The sequence below is a fragment of the Eublepharis macularius genome, chromosome 12 (assembly GCF_028583425.1).
Source record: "Eublepharis macularius isolate TG4126 chromosome 12, MPM_Emac_v1.0, whole genome shotgun sequence".
NCBI lineage: Eukaryota > Metazoa > Chordata > Lepidosauria > Squamata > Eublepharidae > Eublepharis > Eublepharis macularius.
Genome location: NC_072801.1, coordinates 19,231,164 through 19,247,325, shown reverse-complemented (window position 1 = coordinate 19,247,325; position 16,162 = coordinate 19,231,164). Strand labels below are relative to the sequence as shown.

Sequence of the window (16,162 nt, the reverse complement as noted above, 5' to 3'; positions counted from 1 at the left end):
CTCGAAATGCCACTCCTCCATTCCATTTCTACGTCATAGATGCTGAGGCAGCGAATGCCACAGTCCAAAAACAATGTTAAAGCTAGCGCATGACCTCTGCTACCTGTCAGAACAGTACTTTGCATTGAAGTGCCTGCTCAGTAAACCTAAGGCAGGAATGATACTTGCTTTTAGGCTGCGAAAGTATTTCTATTCTGCCTCATAACCAAAGTTGAATCTTTGTGACCTCTGCAGCCCCTACATTGGAAATAGTCCAAGCCAGACACAAGCTTCTAGAGCTGTCTTGGTCAGCACACAAATGCATGCCACCTCCCACCTCTCCTCTGCCAACAGCTTTGCTTGCTTCTCGCTGTGTAAAAGAGGAGTGCACGTCCCTCACTGTTCATTGTAGCCAGTAAAATAATCATTGTGCTTAATGGAAAGGAAGACCGCTTGAATGTAAAACAATCCCTGTAAAAAGTTCGCACACAAAAGGCTTTTTAAAAGTTAATGTACCTTTTTTCTTGATGGCATAAAACCTAGTTTTCCTTTCAGGCAAACAGGGTTAAAAATACAGTGCTTAAATGGATGCCTCAACAACATTCAAAAGCTTCAATAATATCAACCAGAGCAGAATACCAATAAAATCATCAGCAATAAAAGTTCGCTTCATAGGGAGTCGGGTTGTTCACTGTCCGTCTTCTGTGCAGCCCCACATGGGACTGCGCCTGCGCAGGCCTGCCGACCGGATTTTTCTTTCTAGCAAACGTCCACTAGGGGGCGCACGTCCTTCCCAATGCGCATGCGCGGCCGTTTCCCGCCCGAGCGACATTGGGCGACGTCGCCCCCTTTCCCCTCAGTTTCTTCTTTGCCGCCGACCGGTAAAGATCTAGCTGTCCGCTTGTGAGGAAACTTTTCCTGTGAGGATCCTACGAAGATGTCTGAGAAGTCGCTGTTCAAGCGCTGCTCCAACTGCTCCACTAAGATGACCAGGACGGACGGTCACGCCGTTTGCCTCGAGTGTCTCGGCGAGGGACACATCGTCGGGAAGTGTGAGCACTGCCAACGGTTCACCCCGAAGGCCAGGGCTGAGAGGGCTAATAGGCTGAACGCCTTACTGTGGAGACGGGCGATGCGGGTTTCGGGGGCTCCCGTTACCCCGGAGGGACCGCCACCGGCTGGTGGGACGGGTGACACCCCCCCTGAGAAGGGGTCCCAGAAGACCGCGTCCACTTCGCGTTCCCGCTCCCCGGATCGTCGCCAAGCCCGGCAGTTAACCCCGGATCCGAAGGGGACTGCGAGTTCCGCGTCGGGTCGCAAGCCCTTGGCACCAACGTCGGATCCGACTCGGAAACGTCACCGTTCCAGGTCCCCGTCGAGGTCGGAACCGACCTTCACGCCGACTCCGAAGGTGTCGAGAGCGTCATCGGAACCGAACATCCCGGCTGGGTCGGTTCCCAAACCATCGGATCCGCCATCGGCTTCGACTCCATCGGTTCCGAAGCCTGCTGAGTCGGCGCGCACCGACCTCGCTCCGAAGGCGGGCGCTCGATCGGATCCGAAGACTTCGGATTCGATTGGCAGGGACCGAAGCTCGGATCCGGCTTCGGCTGACAAGGGCGGTAAAAAGTCCAAGAAAAAGTCGAAGCACAGTCAATCGGCTTCGGTCCAAACGGATGAGGTCCTCTGGGAGAGGCCTTTGACTCCGTCGCCGCACCTGTCGCCTCCGCTGCACCACTCGTCTGATGATGATGGTGATCTGCCCGACGCGCCACCTCCGGCCCAGCAGTGGCATGCGGATGATTATGCGGACCGTGTGGACCGGCGTTACCACCTGCCGCGGGCTGCATTTGACAGAGAGGGTTCCCTGTATGCCAGCTCTCCATCATTTGGCAGGGAGTATTGGGGTGACACTCGAAGTGAGTTCTCCCACTATGGTTCTCCCAGACACGGTTCACCTTACTATCCTGCTGAACCCTACCAGGGCCCGAGTCCCAGTCCTCCATCTGACCCATCTCCAGATGACGTCATCATTGGGACCGGTCGTGTGTCACCATCTGAGGACTACCGGCTCTACTCTGAGCAGATGGTCAGGATGGCCCGTTCTCTTGACATCGAGATATCGGCCGTAGATCCTAAGCCAAAGGACAAAATTCTTCAATATGTCCAGTCCGGGAACCCTCCAACTATTGCCTTCCCATTCACTGAAGGCTTGGTGGAGATCATCCACGACATCTGTGAGAAGCCGGCCTCTGTGTACGCGACGTCCCGCAAGCTGGAGGCTCTATACAAGACACGGGATGATGTTTGTGCATACCTCTTTGCACACCCGCCTCCTTCTTCCCTCATTACGGAAGAAATGCAGACCCGCCAACGCCAGGGGTCCTATGCGGTGCCCATTGACAAGGAGAGCAGGAAGTTGGATTCTTTGGGCAAGAAGCTATACTCTTCTGCTGCCCTCACGCTGAAAATCTCCAACTATTCAGCCATCATGGGGGCGTATCAGATATTCCTTTGGAACCGCATGGCGGCCTTCCTGGAGAAACTCCCAGCAGACCAGAGAGTGTTGGCGAAGGTGATCCTCGATGAGGCCCTGAGGCTTTCCCGGCAACAAATAAATGCGGGCCGTGACACAGTTGACACCTCTGCGAGGGCACTGGCTTCTTCCATCGTCCTGCGCTGGCACTCGTGGCTCCGCACAACTGCGTTGCCAGTGGAGACACGCAATAAGGTGGAGAACCTGCCATTTGAGGGGCAATCCCTGTTTTCTACCAAAACAGATGACTACCTGTCGCAGAAGCGCAAGGATCGTATTACAGCCAGGTCCTATGGTATTCTTCCGGCCAGACCACCCACCGAGAATCGTGGCCAGTATCGCCCTGCCCAGGGTTATCGTGGACGACAGCACCGGTACCAGCCGTATCCACGCTATGGTTCCTACCGGCCATTCCAACCACCAGGCTCTTACCAGCGCCGGAAGCCTACCTACCGTCCTCGTCGCGGCCCTCATGCCTCCGATGCCAAAGAGTCAGCTACGCAACCAAAGCAGTTCTGACTAGAGCTCGAACAGTCTGTCGTGTTTGGGAACAGATTGGCTCAGTTTGCCTCTGCATGGGCGGAGATTACGTCCGATAGTTGGGTTCTTAAAATCGTTACAGTTGGATATAAAATTCAGTTTGATGTTTACCCAGTGTTGTCTCTTCCTGACCACTCAATACAATCCTCTTCTCATAACTTACAGGCTGAGGTTGTAGCACTGATAGAGAAAGGGGCTGTGCGGGAGGTGCTCCCTCAGGACCCCCCCTTAGGTTTTTATTCCAGGATGTTCTTGGTAGACAAGAAAGATGGAGGGGTGCGACCCATCTTGGACCTACGAGAACTGAATAAATTCGTTCTCGTCAAGAGGTTCAGGATGCTTACCTTGAACACGGTCCTCCAGTTAATGCCCGAGGACATGTGGTTCGCTGTCCTGGACCTCAAGGATGCATATTTTCATATTGCCATCCATCCTGATCATTGGAAGTACCTTAGGTTTCTATGTAACAATAAGGCCTACCATTACCAAGTGCTTCCCTTTGGTCTCTCAACAGCCCCACGAGTTTTTTCTAAGTGTATGGCTGTGGTAGTGGCTTATTTGAGGGAACGGGGTTGTACCATCTATCCCTACCTTGACGATTGGCTTCTAGCAGCTCCCTCTGCTGATGCACTCATGGCCCAGATTAGTACAGTGATGCTCACCTGCTCCCGGTTAGGGCTTTTGGTCAATTTGCAAAAGTCTAACCTTACCCCATCCAGAAGAATACTGTTTATCGGTATGGAACTGGACGGTGGCGTAAATAGAGGTTTTCTCCCCAGGGAGCGTGCTTTAAAGATTGGCAGGATGGTGAACCTTTTTTCTAAGTGCAGGTTCCAATCCGTAACAGCGATCCAGAGGCTACTGGGCTACATGGCCTCTTCTACAGCTGTCACCCCTATGGCCAGGTTGCACATGCGACCTCTCCAGCTGTGGTTCCTATCGGTTCATGATTTTGAGCACGATTCCCAGAATAAACAGTATTCCATCCCCAGAGGGATTATCCGGGCCTTACGATGGTGGCTCGATGAGACTAACCTCCTTGGGGGTGTTGCGTTTGGGTCCATCCAAACCGAGATCACAATCTCCACTGATGCCTCCACGGTAGGATGGGGAGCCCAGTGTGGTGCCCTGAGGGCACATGGGGTTTGGTCAGAGCAGGAAAGGGAAGATCATATTAACCTGCTAGAATTGAGAGCGGTCCGTTATGCCCTTATCGCTTTCGCAGACACGCTGCAGCAGAAAGCAGTTCAGGTGCTCACAGACAACTGCACCACGATGTTTTACCTGAACAAGCAAGGGGGCACTACATCCAAGGCCCTCTGCGACGAGGCCGTTCGGATCTGGAACTGGGCCGTGGACAGAGGCGTGTTCATTCAGGCGGTCCATATTCCTGGCACCACCAATGTCATCGCGGACACGCTGAGTCGGATGCGATTCGACAGCTACGAATGGACCGTAGCAGACAGATACCTGAACGCCATCTTTTTGGACTGGGGGTTCCCAGACGTAGATCTCTTTGCGGTAGAGGCCAACAAGAAGGCCCCACAATTCTGCTCCAGGGGAGGGCTAGGTCGCCGCTCCCTGGGAGACGCGTTCCAGATACGCTGGACAGGGCACCTGTTTTATGCCTTCCCTCCGTTCCCACTGCTGTCTCGGGTTGTCAGCAAAATCCAGAGGGATGGGCCGCACTTAATTCTAGTGGCCCCCTTCTGGCCCAGACAAGCATGGTTCCAACATGTCATGCAGCTTTCACAGGGGTCATATTATCGGTTCACTCGGAACCCGGACCTTCTGTCCGACAAGGGGGTTTGGTATCACGACCTACCCAAACTCAACCTCACTGCTTGGCACATTCGGGGACGGAGGGGATGTCTGACAGGGTAGCTGAAATTTTGCTGAATGCCCGTAGGGACACCACTCGCAGGTCGTACGCAGCTAAATAGAAGCGATTTGAGGCCTGGGCTGCGGCCAACGCAGTTAATGTTTGGGATTGCCAGTTGTCTTCTGTGTTTGAGTTCCTCCTGTCCCTAAAGGATGGGGGACTCTCTAATTCCTCTATTAAAGTATATTTGGCTGCCATTTCAGCATTTCACCCTAAAATAGATGGGAAGACGGTGTTCTCCCACAGTTTGTCAAAGTCTTTTTTGAAAGGGTTGTACAATATGTTTCCACAGGTCAAGGAAATTGTTCCCCAGTGGTCACTACAAATAGTATTGGCGGGGCTTATGAAATCACCTTTTGAACCACTGGCCACCTGTGATTTGAAATGGTTATTCTGTAAGGTGGCCTTTTTGATAGCCATTACGTCTGCCCGTAGGGTTAGCGAGCTGGCTGCACTGAGGTGGGACCCTCCCTTTTTGAAGGTCCATCAGAATAAGGTGGTGCTGAGACCTGACCTTCGTTTTAGACCCAAAGTGTCCACTCAGTTTCACACCTCACAGGACATTGTCCTACCGATCTTTTTTCCTGACCCTTCTGATAACTCTGAAAGAGCCTTACATTCTCTGGATGTGAGAAGGGCTATTCTATTTTACCTCCAACGTACATCACAGTTTAGGAGTGCCAAACAACTGTTTGTGTGCTATTATGGGTCCAGGAAGGGAAAGGCTGCTACAGCCCAGTCAATTTCTCGCTGGGTCACTCAGGCTATTAGGGCCTGCTATTCGCATGCTAGGTTACCTTGCCCTTTGGAAGTAAAAGCTCATTCCACCAGAGCGCAAGCTGCCTCTGCGGCCTTCCTTAGGGGCGTGCCCTTGCATGACATCTGCAGGGCTGCGACGTGGTCGTCTTCTGACACGTTCGCTAAACATTACGCACTAGATGTGTGGGAAAGGAAAGAGGCTGCTGTTGGTCAAGCAGTGCTTCAGTCTCTTTTTCGGTGAGAACACATGCCCGCCTCCTGGGTAAGTGGCTTGTGAGTCTCCCATGTGGGGCTGCACAGAAGACGGACAGTGAAAACAGAGTTGCGCTTACCGTAACTGCTGTTCATTGACGTCTTCTGTGCAGACACACAACCCTCCCTCCTACCCCGCTGTGTTCTTCCAGATGATGTGAAGGCATTCGGCGGCAAAGGAGAAACTGAGGGGAAAGGGGGCGACGTCGCCCAATGTCGCTCGGGCGGGAAACGGCCGCGCATGCGCATTGGGAAGGACGTGCGCCCCCTAGTGGACGTTTGCTAGAAAGAAAAATCCGGTCGGCAGGCCTGCGCAGGCGCAGTCCCATGTGTGTCTGCACAGAAGACGTCAATGAACAGCAGTTACGGTAAGCGCAACTCTGTTTTCTACTAACATAATGTCTTCTAGGTCAACTGGTTCAAGAACAGAGACGAAATGCTGGCTGTCCTTCCAAAGCTGGATGGAAGTTTGGGAGAATACTTGAACCTGCAAGAGCAATTAACAGAGGTTGAAAAACTGCAGGGCAAACTCTCAGAAGAGATCGACTACCTGGAAGGAGCAGAAGGGGTGGATCACCCCTCTCACACTCTGCAGCACAGGTATAGGGGAGCCCGTTGTCTGTATAGGGATTTCAGAGGACACCAATGCATTTGGAAGTTTCTTTATTCTCCCTACCCCCTTTTTGCTGGGATTTTCAGAAACAAGTTGCTGCTGTGAATAAAATGAACATGTGGAGTGAGCAGCCTGGTAGAGTTGTAGCTAAAAGAAGGAATCAGCAGAAATCTTAATCAGGCATGCATGGAAGATGTTTTGTGAAGAGAGCTTGTACGGGGAGGCATGATTTCTGCTGCTTTCCTTCCCCATGCCACACCCCATGCTGTTCCTCGGGGTCCGTGGATCATTGGGAGTGGTTTTTAGGGAGGGCACAGGAGGCTGCGCTGATAAGATGAAGATAGTTAAGATCTCTTTGGTGAACTTTGTGGTAAGGTTGGATCCAGCCTTCTGTGAGGCTGACAGAGAGAGCAGGTGACTGGCCGATGCCCAGCCAGTGACATTCGTGGTGAGTTGGGGTTAACCCTACCCAGGGATTGTATCTGGGCCCTGCATGGCAAGCCACTGAGCCACAGTTTCTCCCCTGATCATCCTTCATGGTTTTCGGCGAATAAGATTTAATTTCATAGTGTACCTTAGTACTGAATGCAGTGCTTTTAACATGTGTGTTGAACTTTTTACTAATTGATATTAGGTTGGAATTAGTTATTCCTGCTCTGACAAGAGAAATCTTTTCTATGCATGGAAGGGACACCATTGGATCCCACTCAGCTATTGCTACAGAAATTAAAATTTGAGTAGACAAATTTCTCAGAAGGTGCTTTAAGTTTTTTCTGTTTCCATGCGACTCAGGTATTCTGAACACACTCAGCTGCAGTCTCAGCAAAGAGCAGTGCAAGAAGCAATCCAGGTGAAGCTAAATGAATTTGAGCAGTGGATGTCTCATTACCAAGCTGCGTTCAACAATCTGGAGGCCACTCAACTTGCAAGTCTGCTCCAGGAGATTAGTATGCAAATGGATCTTGGTATGAAACAAATCAGGTGGTCTCCTCCCCCCATCTCTGGGATTGGCTGGCTGCAGTTCATGAAAAGTGGCCCATTTTCAGTGATTGAATTATGCTGTTTTTATGTTCCTGCTGTGCTTTTAATTGCATGGCTTTTAGAGAGCTGATAAAAAAATTTAATTTTTTTTTAATGCTGTTACGGTTTTCATCATCTTCTGCTTTGCCTTGAGCAAGTTCTCTAGACAGTCAGCACTATACATTTTCTAAACCAAACTGTGGTATACTCTCTTACTGTGGGAATAGAGCCAAAGGTTCTCTGTCATGGAATCTTCTGAATCTGCTTTAATGGCTGATGTTTCGCTAATAACTGGATTCGAATGGATATTTCACAGCAGAGCAGTGATCATTCAGTGTATGTAGTCCTCAGTGACATACAAGGAGAGTTTCTGGATGACTTACGGGGAGGGGAGAAATAATGCCAGTGGATTTGAATTTGCTAATTTTTCTCTCTTGGTGACTTGCTTTAAAGGTCCGCCAAGCTACGTGCCTGCAACTGCCTTCCTCCAGAATGCTGGCCAGGCTCATTTGATCAGTCAGTGCGAGCAGTTAGAGGGCGAGGTTGGGGCTTTTCTTCAACAAAGGCGATCCGTTCTGCGTGGGTGCCTTGAACAGCTGCACAACTATGCAACTGTCGCTCTCCAGTACCCCAAAACTGTGTTTCAGAAGCACCGGGTTGAGCAGTGGAAGACCTGGATGGAGGAACTCATTGTTAACATGACCATTGAACGCTGTCAGGATCTTTACCGGAAGTAAGTTGTCAGCTGACCCTGCAGAAGGTGGGAAGGATTAAATTACTGTGAATCTTTAGAACTTTCTGGCTCTTTGATTCCTGGTGTGTACAGGGTCACATTTTAAATGGGCAAGAACTTTAAGGTAATTTTTATTACAATTACTCCCCAGATACGAAATTCAGTATGCTCCTCAGCCCCCACCAGCCGTCTGTCAGTTCATAACTACTACTGAAATGACATTGCAGAGGTACGCGGCTGATATCAATACCAGGCTCATCAGGCAAGTGGAGCGCTTGAAGCAGGAAGCAGTCACAGTTCCTGTGTGTGAGGAACAGCTGAAGGAAATTGAGCGTTGCATTAAGGTCTTCCTCCATGAAAACGGAGAAGAGGGCTCGCTGAGCTTGGCCAGTGTCATCATCTCTGCTCTGTGTACTCTTACCAGGTGAGATGCTGGTGGGATTTGAGCGGGTGTTCTGAGTTGCTGCCGCCATCAGAAGATACATGTTTTTCCAAAGGCAGTTGTTGATACTCAGTTCTCTATTGAGGTCCTGGGAGAAGTGGCAATTCTTCAAGGATGGGATGGCTCCTTGTCTTTCTGCAGTTGGCAAAAGGAAGATACTGAGGGGAGGGGCTTCCTGTGAGCTACTGGTCTTGGCGACATCAGTGTTCTTTCATTAAAACTAGCCCTTCAGGAAACCTTCCCTACGAGAGAGGCAAAGTACACAATACATTTTCTAATCCTATTGTATTATTTGGCCTTCCAGGAGGGCTGCATGCAAAGAAGGGCATCTGCCCGGGGAGATTTGCCCAGCAGTGAATACATTTTTCCAGATTCTTCTGTTGATTTCTTACATATCACTTTTTTTTCCTGATTCTAAAAATGCTATGTTTCACGATTCCATTTGGTCTTTCTTTGTGTCCCAAGTCAGAATGGTCGCTTACAGGTAAGCTGCCTCACCTGGTGTACAAACCTCTACTGATTAACAAATTAACTTCTCCCTTTAGGCGCAACCTAATGATGGAAGGTGCTGCTTCGAGTGCTGGAGAACAGTTGGTAGACTTGACTTCCAGGGATGGAGCCTGGTTCTTGGAAGAGCTGTGCAGCATGAGTGGGAATGTGACATGTCTTGTGCAGTTGCTGAAACAGTGTCATCTGGTCCCCCAGGACTTAGATATTCCTAACCCTGTTGAAGCCTCGGAAGCTATCCACCTAGCAAATGGAGTCTACATTTCCCTTCAGGTGAAAAGCGACAGCAGTGTGCTGTGATGTATTTAAAGAAAGGTTCAGAAGGCTCAGGTTTAACACACACAGCCCCTTTATGTTGAGCTGTAACACAAACTTGTTCCAAACTTGGAACTTGTGAAATTGCTGTTAAAATTCTATTCCTAGAAGGGTATATTTGTTTGTGATTAACATACGAAGGGAAACTTTTCCTTGAGATGGGTTCCTTTTCAGGATGGACATATGCAGAGAGGCAGGTTAACATTTTAAAGGACAGTGGTATACAACTCCACTGTAGTACCTCATCTCTTATAGACGTGACTGTATTCTCTTTTGAAACTTCTAGCTGAACTTTATGATCGAGGCTAGAGAAAATCAATGGCTTATCCAGCTTACAGAACCCTTTGCCTTAGTGGTGAAGACCTCCCCAGCCCCAGATTTATACTGTTATCCAGAAGAGAACAGTAGCCATTATTATCAAGAAATGTGTCTGCGTCAACCAAGATGCTTAGTCTGATAAGAAAATGCTCTCTGCTTTACATTGGCCCTTAGAAAAACGTAATGGCATAATACAGTAGCTACCAGCTTATTTTGATGCCTTTATTTTTCTGTTCTGACAGGAATTGAATTCCAATTTCCGCCAGATCATTTTCCCAGAAGCTCTCAGGTGTTTAATGAAGGGAGAATATACCTTAGAAAGCATGCTGAATGAACTAGACAGCCTCATTGAGCAAACTACCGATGTTCCTTTGCAAACGCTGGTGGAGTCTCTTCAGGCTTACTTAAGAAATGCAGCCATGGGTCTTGAAGAAGAAACGCACAGTCATTACATTGATGTTGCAAGGTAGGTCACCGCCTTGCATGTGTCTTCATTGTACTTTGGATTCTCCAGTTCCCACATAGGTTCTTCATTAGATGACGTTCGCTTGAGAAAATGAGTGATATACTCCTGTTGGGTAGTCAGGAAAGATTTCTTTATTCTGAAGATTGCCCTATGTTAGTGTTTTGTCTTTGGATCTTAAAAAGCTAAACATTCTAGGAATGGGTCTTTTCTTTCTTTCTTTGTTTAGGATGCTCCATGCCCAGTATGGTGAACTGATACAGCCAAGGAACGGCTCAGTGGATGAAACACCCAAAATGTCAGCTGGCCAGATGCTATTGGTAGCTTTTGATGGAATGTTTGCCCAAGTGGAGACAGCGTTTGGCTTGTTAGTTGAGAAGGTACAGGCTTTAACTTCCAGTTTTATCTGTAAGGAGTGAGATGCAGCGAATGGGCTCTCTCGTTAACCGTTTGCTTGATCCCATTCAGCTCAACAAGATGGAGATACCTGCGGCATGGCGCAAGATTGACATCATCAGGGAAGCTCGCAGCACCCAAGCAAATTTTTTTGATGATGACAACAACCGGCAAGTTTTGGAAGAGATCTTCTTTTTGAAACGATTGCAGACGATTAAGGAGTTTTTTAGACTTTGCGGAACTTTTTCTAAAACGCTTTCAGGTAAAAACAGCTTTTAAAAAACTATTATGCAGTTCCCTGTGAATCTTTGAGTACAAGTCAGGCGTAAATCTGCATGAATAGCTGAAATTGTATGCTTGGGGAGGTATTGCTCATATATATATATATATATATATATATATATATATATATATATATATATATATATATATATATATATATATATATATATATATATATATATATATATAGACTTGAGAAACATTGGTGATTGTTTGGAAAGATGTTTTGTTCCATATCCTGTTGCTACTTCAGAGTAACTTTCCTTTCAAAGGTGTAAGTTCTATTGAAGAGCAGAGCACGGTGAACGGACCGGTACAGATGGTCAACGTGAAAGCCTTGTACAGGAATTCTTGCTTTAGCGAGGACCAAATGGCCAAACCAATCAAAGCCTTCACAGCTGACTTTGTGCGCCAGCTTTTGATCGGCCTACCGAATCAAGCCTTGGGACTCACTCTGTGCAGTTTCATCAGTGCTTTGGGCGTGGACATAATTGCCCAAGTCGAGGCTAAGGATTTTGGGGCGGAGAGCAAAGTCTCAGTGGATGATCTGTGTAAGAAAGCGGTTGAGCACAATATCCAGGTGGGCCGATTCTCACAGTTGGTCATGAACAGAGCAACGGTGCTGGCCAGCTCTTACGACACTGCCTGGAAGAAGCACGACCTGGTGCGGAGACTCGAAACCAGTATTTCTTCTTGCAAAACGAGCCTGCAGAGAGTGCAGTTGCATATTGCAATGTTTCAGGTAACAGTTCTTGGAAGTCTCTGGTTTCACTGCGAAAGCATTTGACACTACATGCGGAGAGCATTACCATACATTTTTAGCCTGTGACTGCTGTGTTTTAAGTTAAATTACATTATGCTCACATCTCTCCATATTCCTCTGGCTTTCTTTCTCTGTGCCTACAAAATCTAGGTAATAGGTTGCCAGTATTGTTCTGAGTGTATTTTCTAGCAGAACAAAACAGAAGCCCACTGCCACCTTAAAGACTAACAATGTGTATTCCAGTATGAGATTTTGTGAGTCTTGTCTCACTTCCTCAGATGCAGTGGGAAGAAAAAATAATTTTCCTTATTTTTATAGAAAATTATTGAAGGGGGAGGGGAAAGGAGTTCAGTAGAGAGAGGACTAGTACAGTAAATCAGGTGAGGTTCTATAGGGACTTGAACCATTTCTCTAGTTTAATGGCTGAAGAGAGATCTCACTTGATTTATAGATCATTTTAGCTTAATACGGTTACCCCGCTAGAATCTTCAGGTAGATGCCGTCCCGTGACGTATCTCTTTGAGGGTGCTGTGGCCTGCATTTATTCATAGAATCAGAGAGTTGGAATGGGCCTTCCTGACCATCTAGTCTAACCCCCCTGCCCAATGCAGGAACAGCCTAAAGCATCCCTGACAAGTGTTCGTCCAGCTGGTCCTTGAAGACTGCCAATGAGGGGGAACCCACCACATCCCTAAGCAGCTGATTCCAATGCTGAATTACTCTTAAATGTGAAGAAGTTTTTCCTAATGTCCAGCTGGTACCTTCCCTCCTGTAGTTTAAACCCATTGTTTCGATTCCCATCCTTCGTTGCCAACAGGAGCAGCTCCCTTCCCTCCTCCAAGTAACAGCCTATTCCAGACAGAAGTCTCCTACTGATCATCAGCATGCATTGGATGAAGCTGTATTGCCCTGCATGTGGCACGTAGAGAACATCTAAATGTTTCCTATTAGTTCAGGCCATCCTATCAATTTGTGATTGGACTATGTTACTTAAACCATTCATGTGCTTGTTTTATTGAAAACCGCTTTGAGCAGTGAGGAAAAGTGGTATAGAAATACGTCACGTAAATAATGAAATATCTCTTTGCATTCTGAAAAAGATCATTTAACAAGTAGAACATATGCCTGTTATTTATTAGAACAGCTGATCAGTGTTCTGTCCAGTGCTCTGTAAATCTTTATAATCAGTAGGAAAAACAGCTGGATTGTAAAAAAACAATCTTTGTAAAAATTAGGCATACACGTTTTTGACCACTTGAATTGTTCCTGCTTTTCATTTCTGTAGCAACTAAAAGGTATTTCTTCCCCCCCCCCCCACAAAGTGGCAGCACGAAGATCTCCTCATCAGTCGCCCCCAAGCCATGACAGTCACTCCTCCACCACGCTCTGCAATTTTAGCCAATATGAAAAAGAAGCTTCACACTCTTGGCCAGATTGAAGCTTCAATTGCAGCAGTTCAGGTACCTGTCTTTTCCTTCTTATATGGTGGAGTAGTATGTGCACTATTGAGGGAAAGTATGCAAAGAACAAGCACAGCTGGAAATGAATGTTTCTCTTGTTTGAAAAATCTTGGTCACCTGTTGACAGCTAATGCCATAGAATCAGCTTCCCTACTTAGAGAAAGAATTGTAATTCTTACTGAACCATTTTTTTATTTTAAATCTCAAGTTTATATGTGGATGTTACCAAGATACCATCTGTGTCTTAGGGTATGAATAAAGGTGGCTGAGTGCTGTGACTGGTATCCAGTCAGCCAAATTAGTAGTCGTCACATTTTGAGTGTTAAACTTTTCTAGTTATGCTAGCCGATTACCAGAAAGTGGAACAATAGCTGCTCCTAGGCAAAAATAGTAAGACAAGGATATCTTGATTTTTCATCCTGTTTACTGTCTCAGGAAAAGCTGGCAGCTCTGGAAGCCAGTATTGAGCAGCGCTTGAAATGGGCTGGTGGAGCCAATCCAGCATTAGCACCAGTCCTCCAAGATTTTGATGCCACTATTGCAGAAAGAAGAAACCTGGTGCATAAAGAAAGTCAAAGAGCTAATCAGGTACCACGAAGGATGCAACTTGCTGAGCTTTGGTCAATTTCAGTAACATAAACTTTACCTGTAAGAGAGAAACTTGTCAAACCAGCGGCCTCTATCCAGTCTTGCAGTTTCTAAGGCATCTTTTCTTTTTCGGAAGAGGGGGTTGCAATGTCTGTTGATCTCCCCTCACTTGCTGCACCCCCCTGAGCACCCTGAACTGTTTTTTCTTCATAGGCCAATGGATCCTCAGGAACAGTATAGGGGAAAGAGCAATTCAGTGCAGTGTGTTTGTGGTGGTTGGTGGTGGGGGTGGATTGGCAAAAATCACCATCCCTCTCTTCTGAAAACTTAACAATCCTTCAATCTTTGGAATGCCTGGATAAAGGTCCTTGTCTTGCAAAAAGAGAAAATTCAGTCTTAAGTAGAATTTTCCATGGAGGTATTGTAGGAAATATGGAGAGAATCCATAATGTATGGAATAGGTTGGATATAGAACCGAGTGTCTGAATTGTCCAGCAGCAACTGGGGACTCTTACGAATTAAACTAATTTCCAGTTCCTTTTGTGGGCAGCAAATAATTGTCCTTTAACCACATCTGGTTGTTGTTGTTCACCTAAATTTGTTTTGGCCCTGGTCTTATCTTGTGGCTCTGATTTCAACTTGTTGACACTACAAGAATTAACAGGTGCAGCAGAACTAGGTTTGAACTTTGTATGTGTAGTATATGTGGAAAAATATATAATAAGGCTTAATTATTTTTTATTATTATCTTGATATCAACAAAGGTTATGATTTTTATATTCTGTATTTTAATAATTCTTGTAGCACATAGCTTTATATTTGTCTTGTTTGTCCCCCTCCCCTTCTTTTTTTCTGTACTTTCTTTTTTAAATAAAAATAATTTAAAAAAAATTAACAGGTGGAGAATGGACTGGGAAAGTGATAAATTCCTATCTTCTAGTATCATGTGCTGATGAGCAATATAGTCTCTTGTGCCTGGCAGGAAAATTTGATCTATACATGGATTCACACTTGGACTATACATGATTTGGTTTATACATGATTAGCACATTAGAACTAGAGGAATTTTTCAAGTCCTTAAGTTGTTTCAACTGTCTGTAGTGTAATATGCAGATGTAGTCAAGACTCCTAATTTATATGGTCCACAGTAAAGATGTCGTATAAAGATGCAGACCAAACTCCTACCCAGGAACAATGGAAAGCAGTCCATGGAACAGCTAACCAGTGGTGGAAAGAGGTAGTTGACTCTACCAGTAGACTCAGTTCCAGTTTCAGTAAGACTATATTAGCAATTTGGACACTTTTACCAATTTATGTGTTGACTTGCAGTAATACCACTTGGGGCCACATCTGGAAATTGGAGATGGAAAAAATGGATAGCCGTTAAATGAGGTGGCATTCTGTGCATTTTATCAGGAAGAAACGCAAGGTTTAAGTTGTGAGTTCTTGTCTTCTTAAATGTTGTGTAATTTTTTCTCATGCTCTCTACCCCCCTCCCCCCGTCCCTGGTCTTGCAGGTTACTTTCCTCTGTAGCAACATCATTCATTTCGAAAGCTTGCGTACCAGAACAGCAGAAGCCTTGAACTTGGATGCTGCCTTGTTTGAACTTATCAAACGTTGCCAACAAATGTGTTCATTTGCATCGCAGTTTAACAGTGCAGTGTCAGAGCTGGAGCTTCGCTTACTTCATAGAGTGGTAATTGTTTGTATGTGGGGGGGAACAGAAAACCAGAACAAAGACAATTGAAACGGCAGAACTATTCTGTAAGGTTATTCTGGCATGCCTTTGCTGTCTAACGTTCTTTTGTGAGGCAGAGAAAATTGCTGTGCAGTTTTATCTACCTGCAATTTTTATGTTGTTTACATGTTTTAAAGGCTGGGGTTGGGCCTAGAATGGTTTTTAATTATTTGTATTAGCTGCTGCTTTTAATTATTTGTATTATTTGCTACTTTACTGTGATTTTATTGAATATTGTATTTTTGTATTGTTTTTAACTCTTGTAATTGCTGTGAACCGCTTTGAGAGAAGCGGAATAAAAATTGCATAATTAATTAATTAACTAAATGGTGAGGATTGTAAACTAGCTGGTTGTACAGCTAGTTTACAATAATTTACCTGACTTCTTTTCCTGCCCGCTCAGCACTCTAGGTGCTGTAACTACAGCGTGTGCACTCAGGCATTGTTCCAGATCATAACGAAGTTACATTAACCACACCTTGGTATGAGGTCTGGATCGAGCCATCGCCAGTTACAGTTATAACCCACGTTTTAAAATGTCAGCCAATTTATGTCAGGTTTGCTGGTTTTTAATA

General features: G+C 46.3%; 1 protein-coding gene across 1 annotated transcript in view; it reads left to right on the top strand.

The window, feature by feature from the left end:
• SMG1 (SMG1 nonsense mediated mRNA decay associated PI3K related kinase) overlaps positions 1–16,162 on the top strand; it is an 82,127-nt gene that overhangs the window by 58,786 nt on the left and 7,179 nt on the right. Inside the window, exons 46-57 of the mRNA XM_054995517.1 lie at positions 6,358–6,548; positions 7,354–7,526; positions 8,035–8,314; positions 8,466–8,738; positions 9,302–9,536; positions 10,139–10,362; positions 10,589–10,739; positions 10,828–11,017; positions 11,310–11,779; positions 13,123–13,260; positions 13,696–13,848; positions 15,366–15,545. Of these exons, the coding sequence (XP_054851492.1) occupies positions 6,358–6,548; positions 7,354–7,526; positions 8,035–8,314; positions 8,466–8,738; positions 9,302–9,536; positions 10,139–10,362; positions 10,589–10,739; positions 10,828–11,017; positions 11,310–11,779; positions 13,123–13,260; positions 13,696–13,848; positions 15,366–15,545 (2,658 nt within the window). The remainder of the gene's footprint in view (positions 1–6,357; positions 6,549–7,353; positions 7,527–8,034; positions 8,315–8,465; positions 8,739–9,301; positions 9,537–10,138; positions 10,363–10,588; positions 10,740–10,827; positions 11,018–11,309; positions 11,780–13,122; positions 13,261–13,695; positions 13,849–15,365; positions 15,546–16,162) is intronic.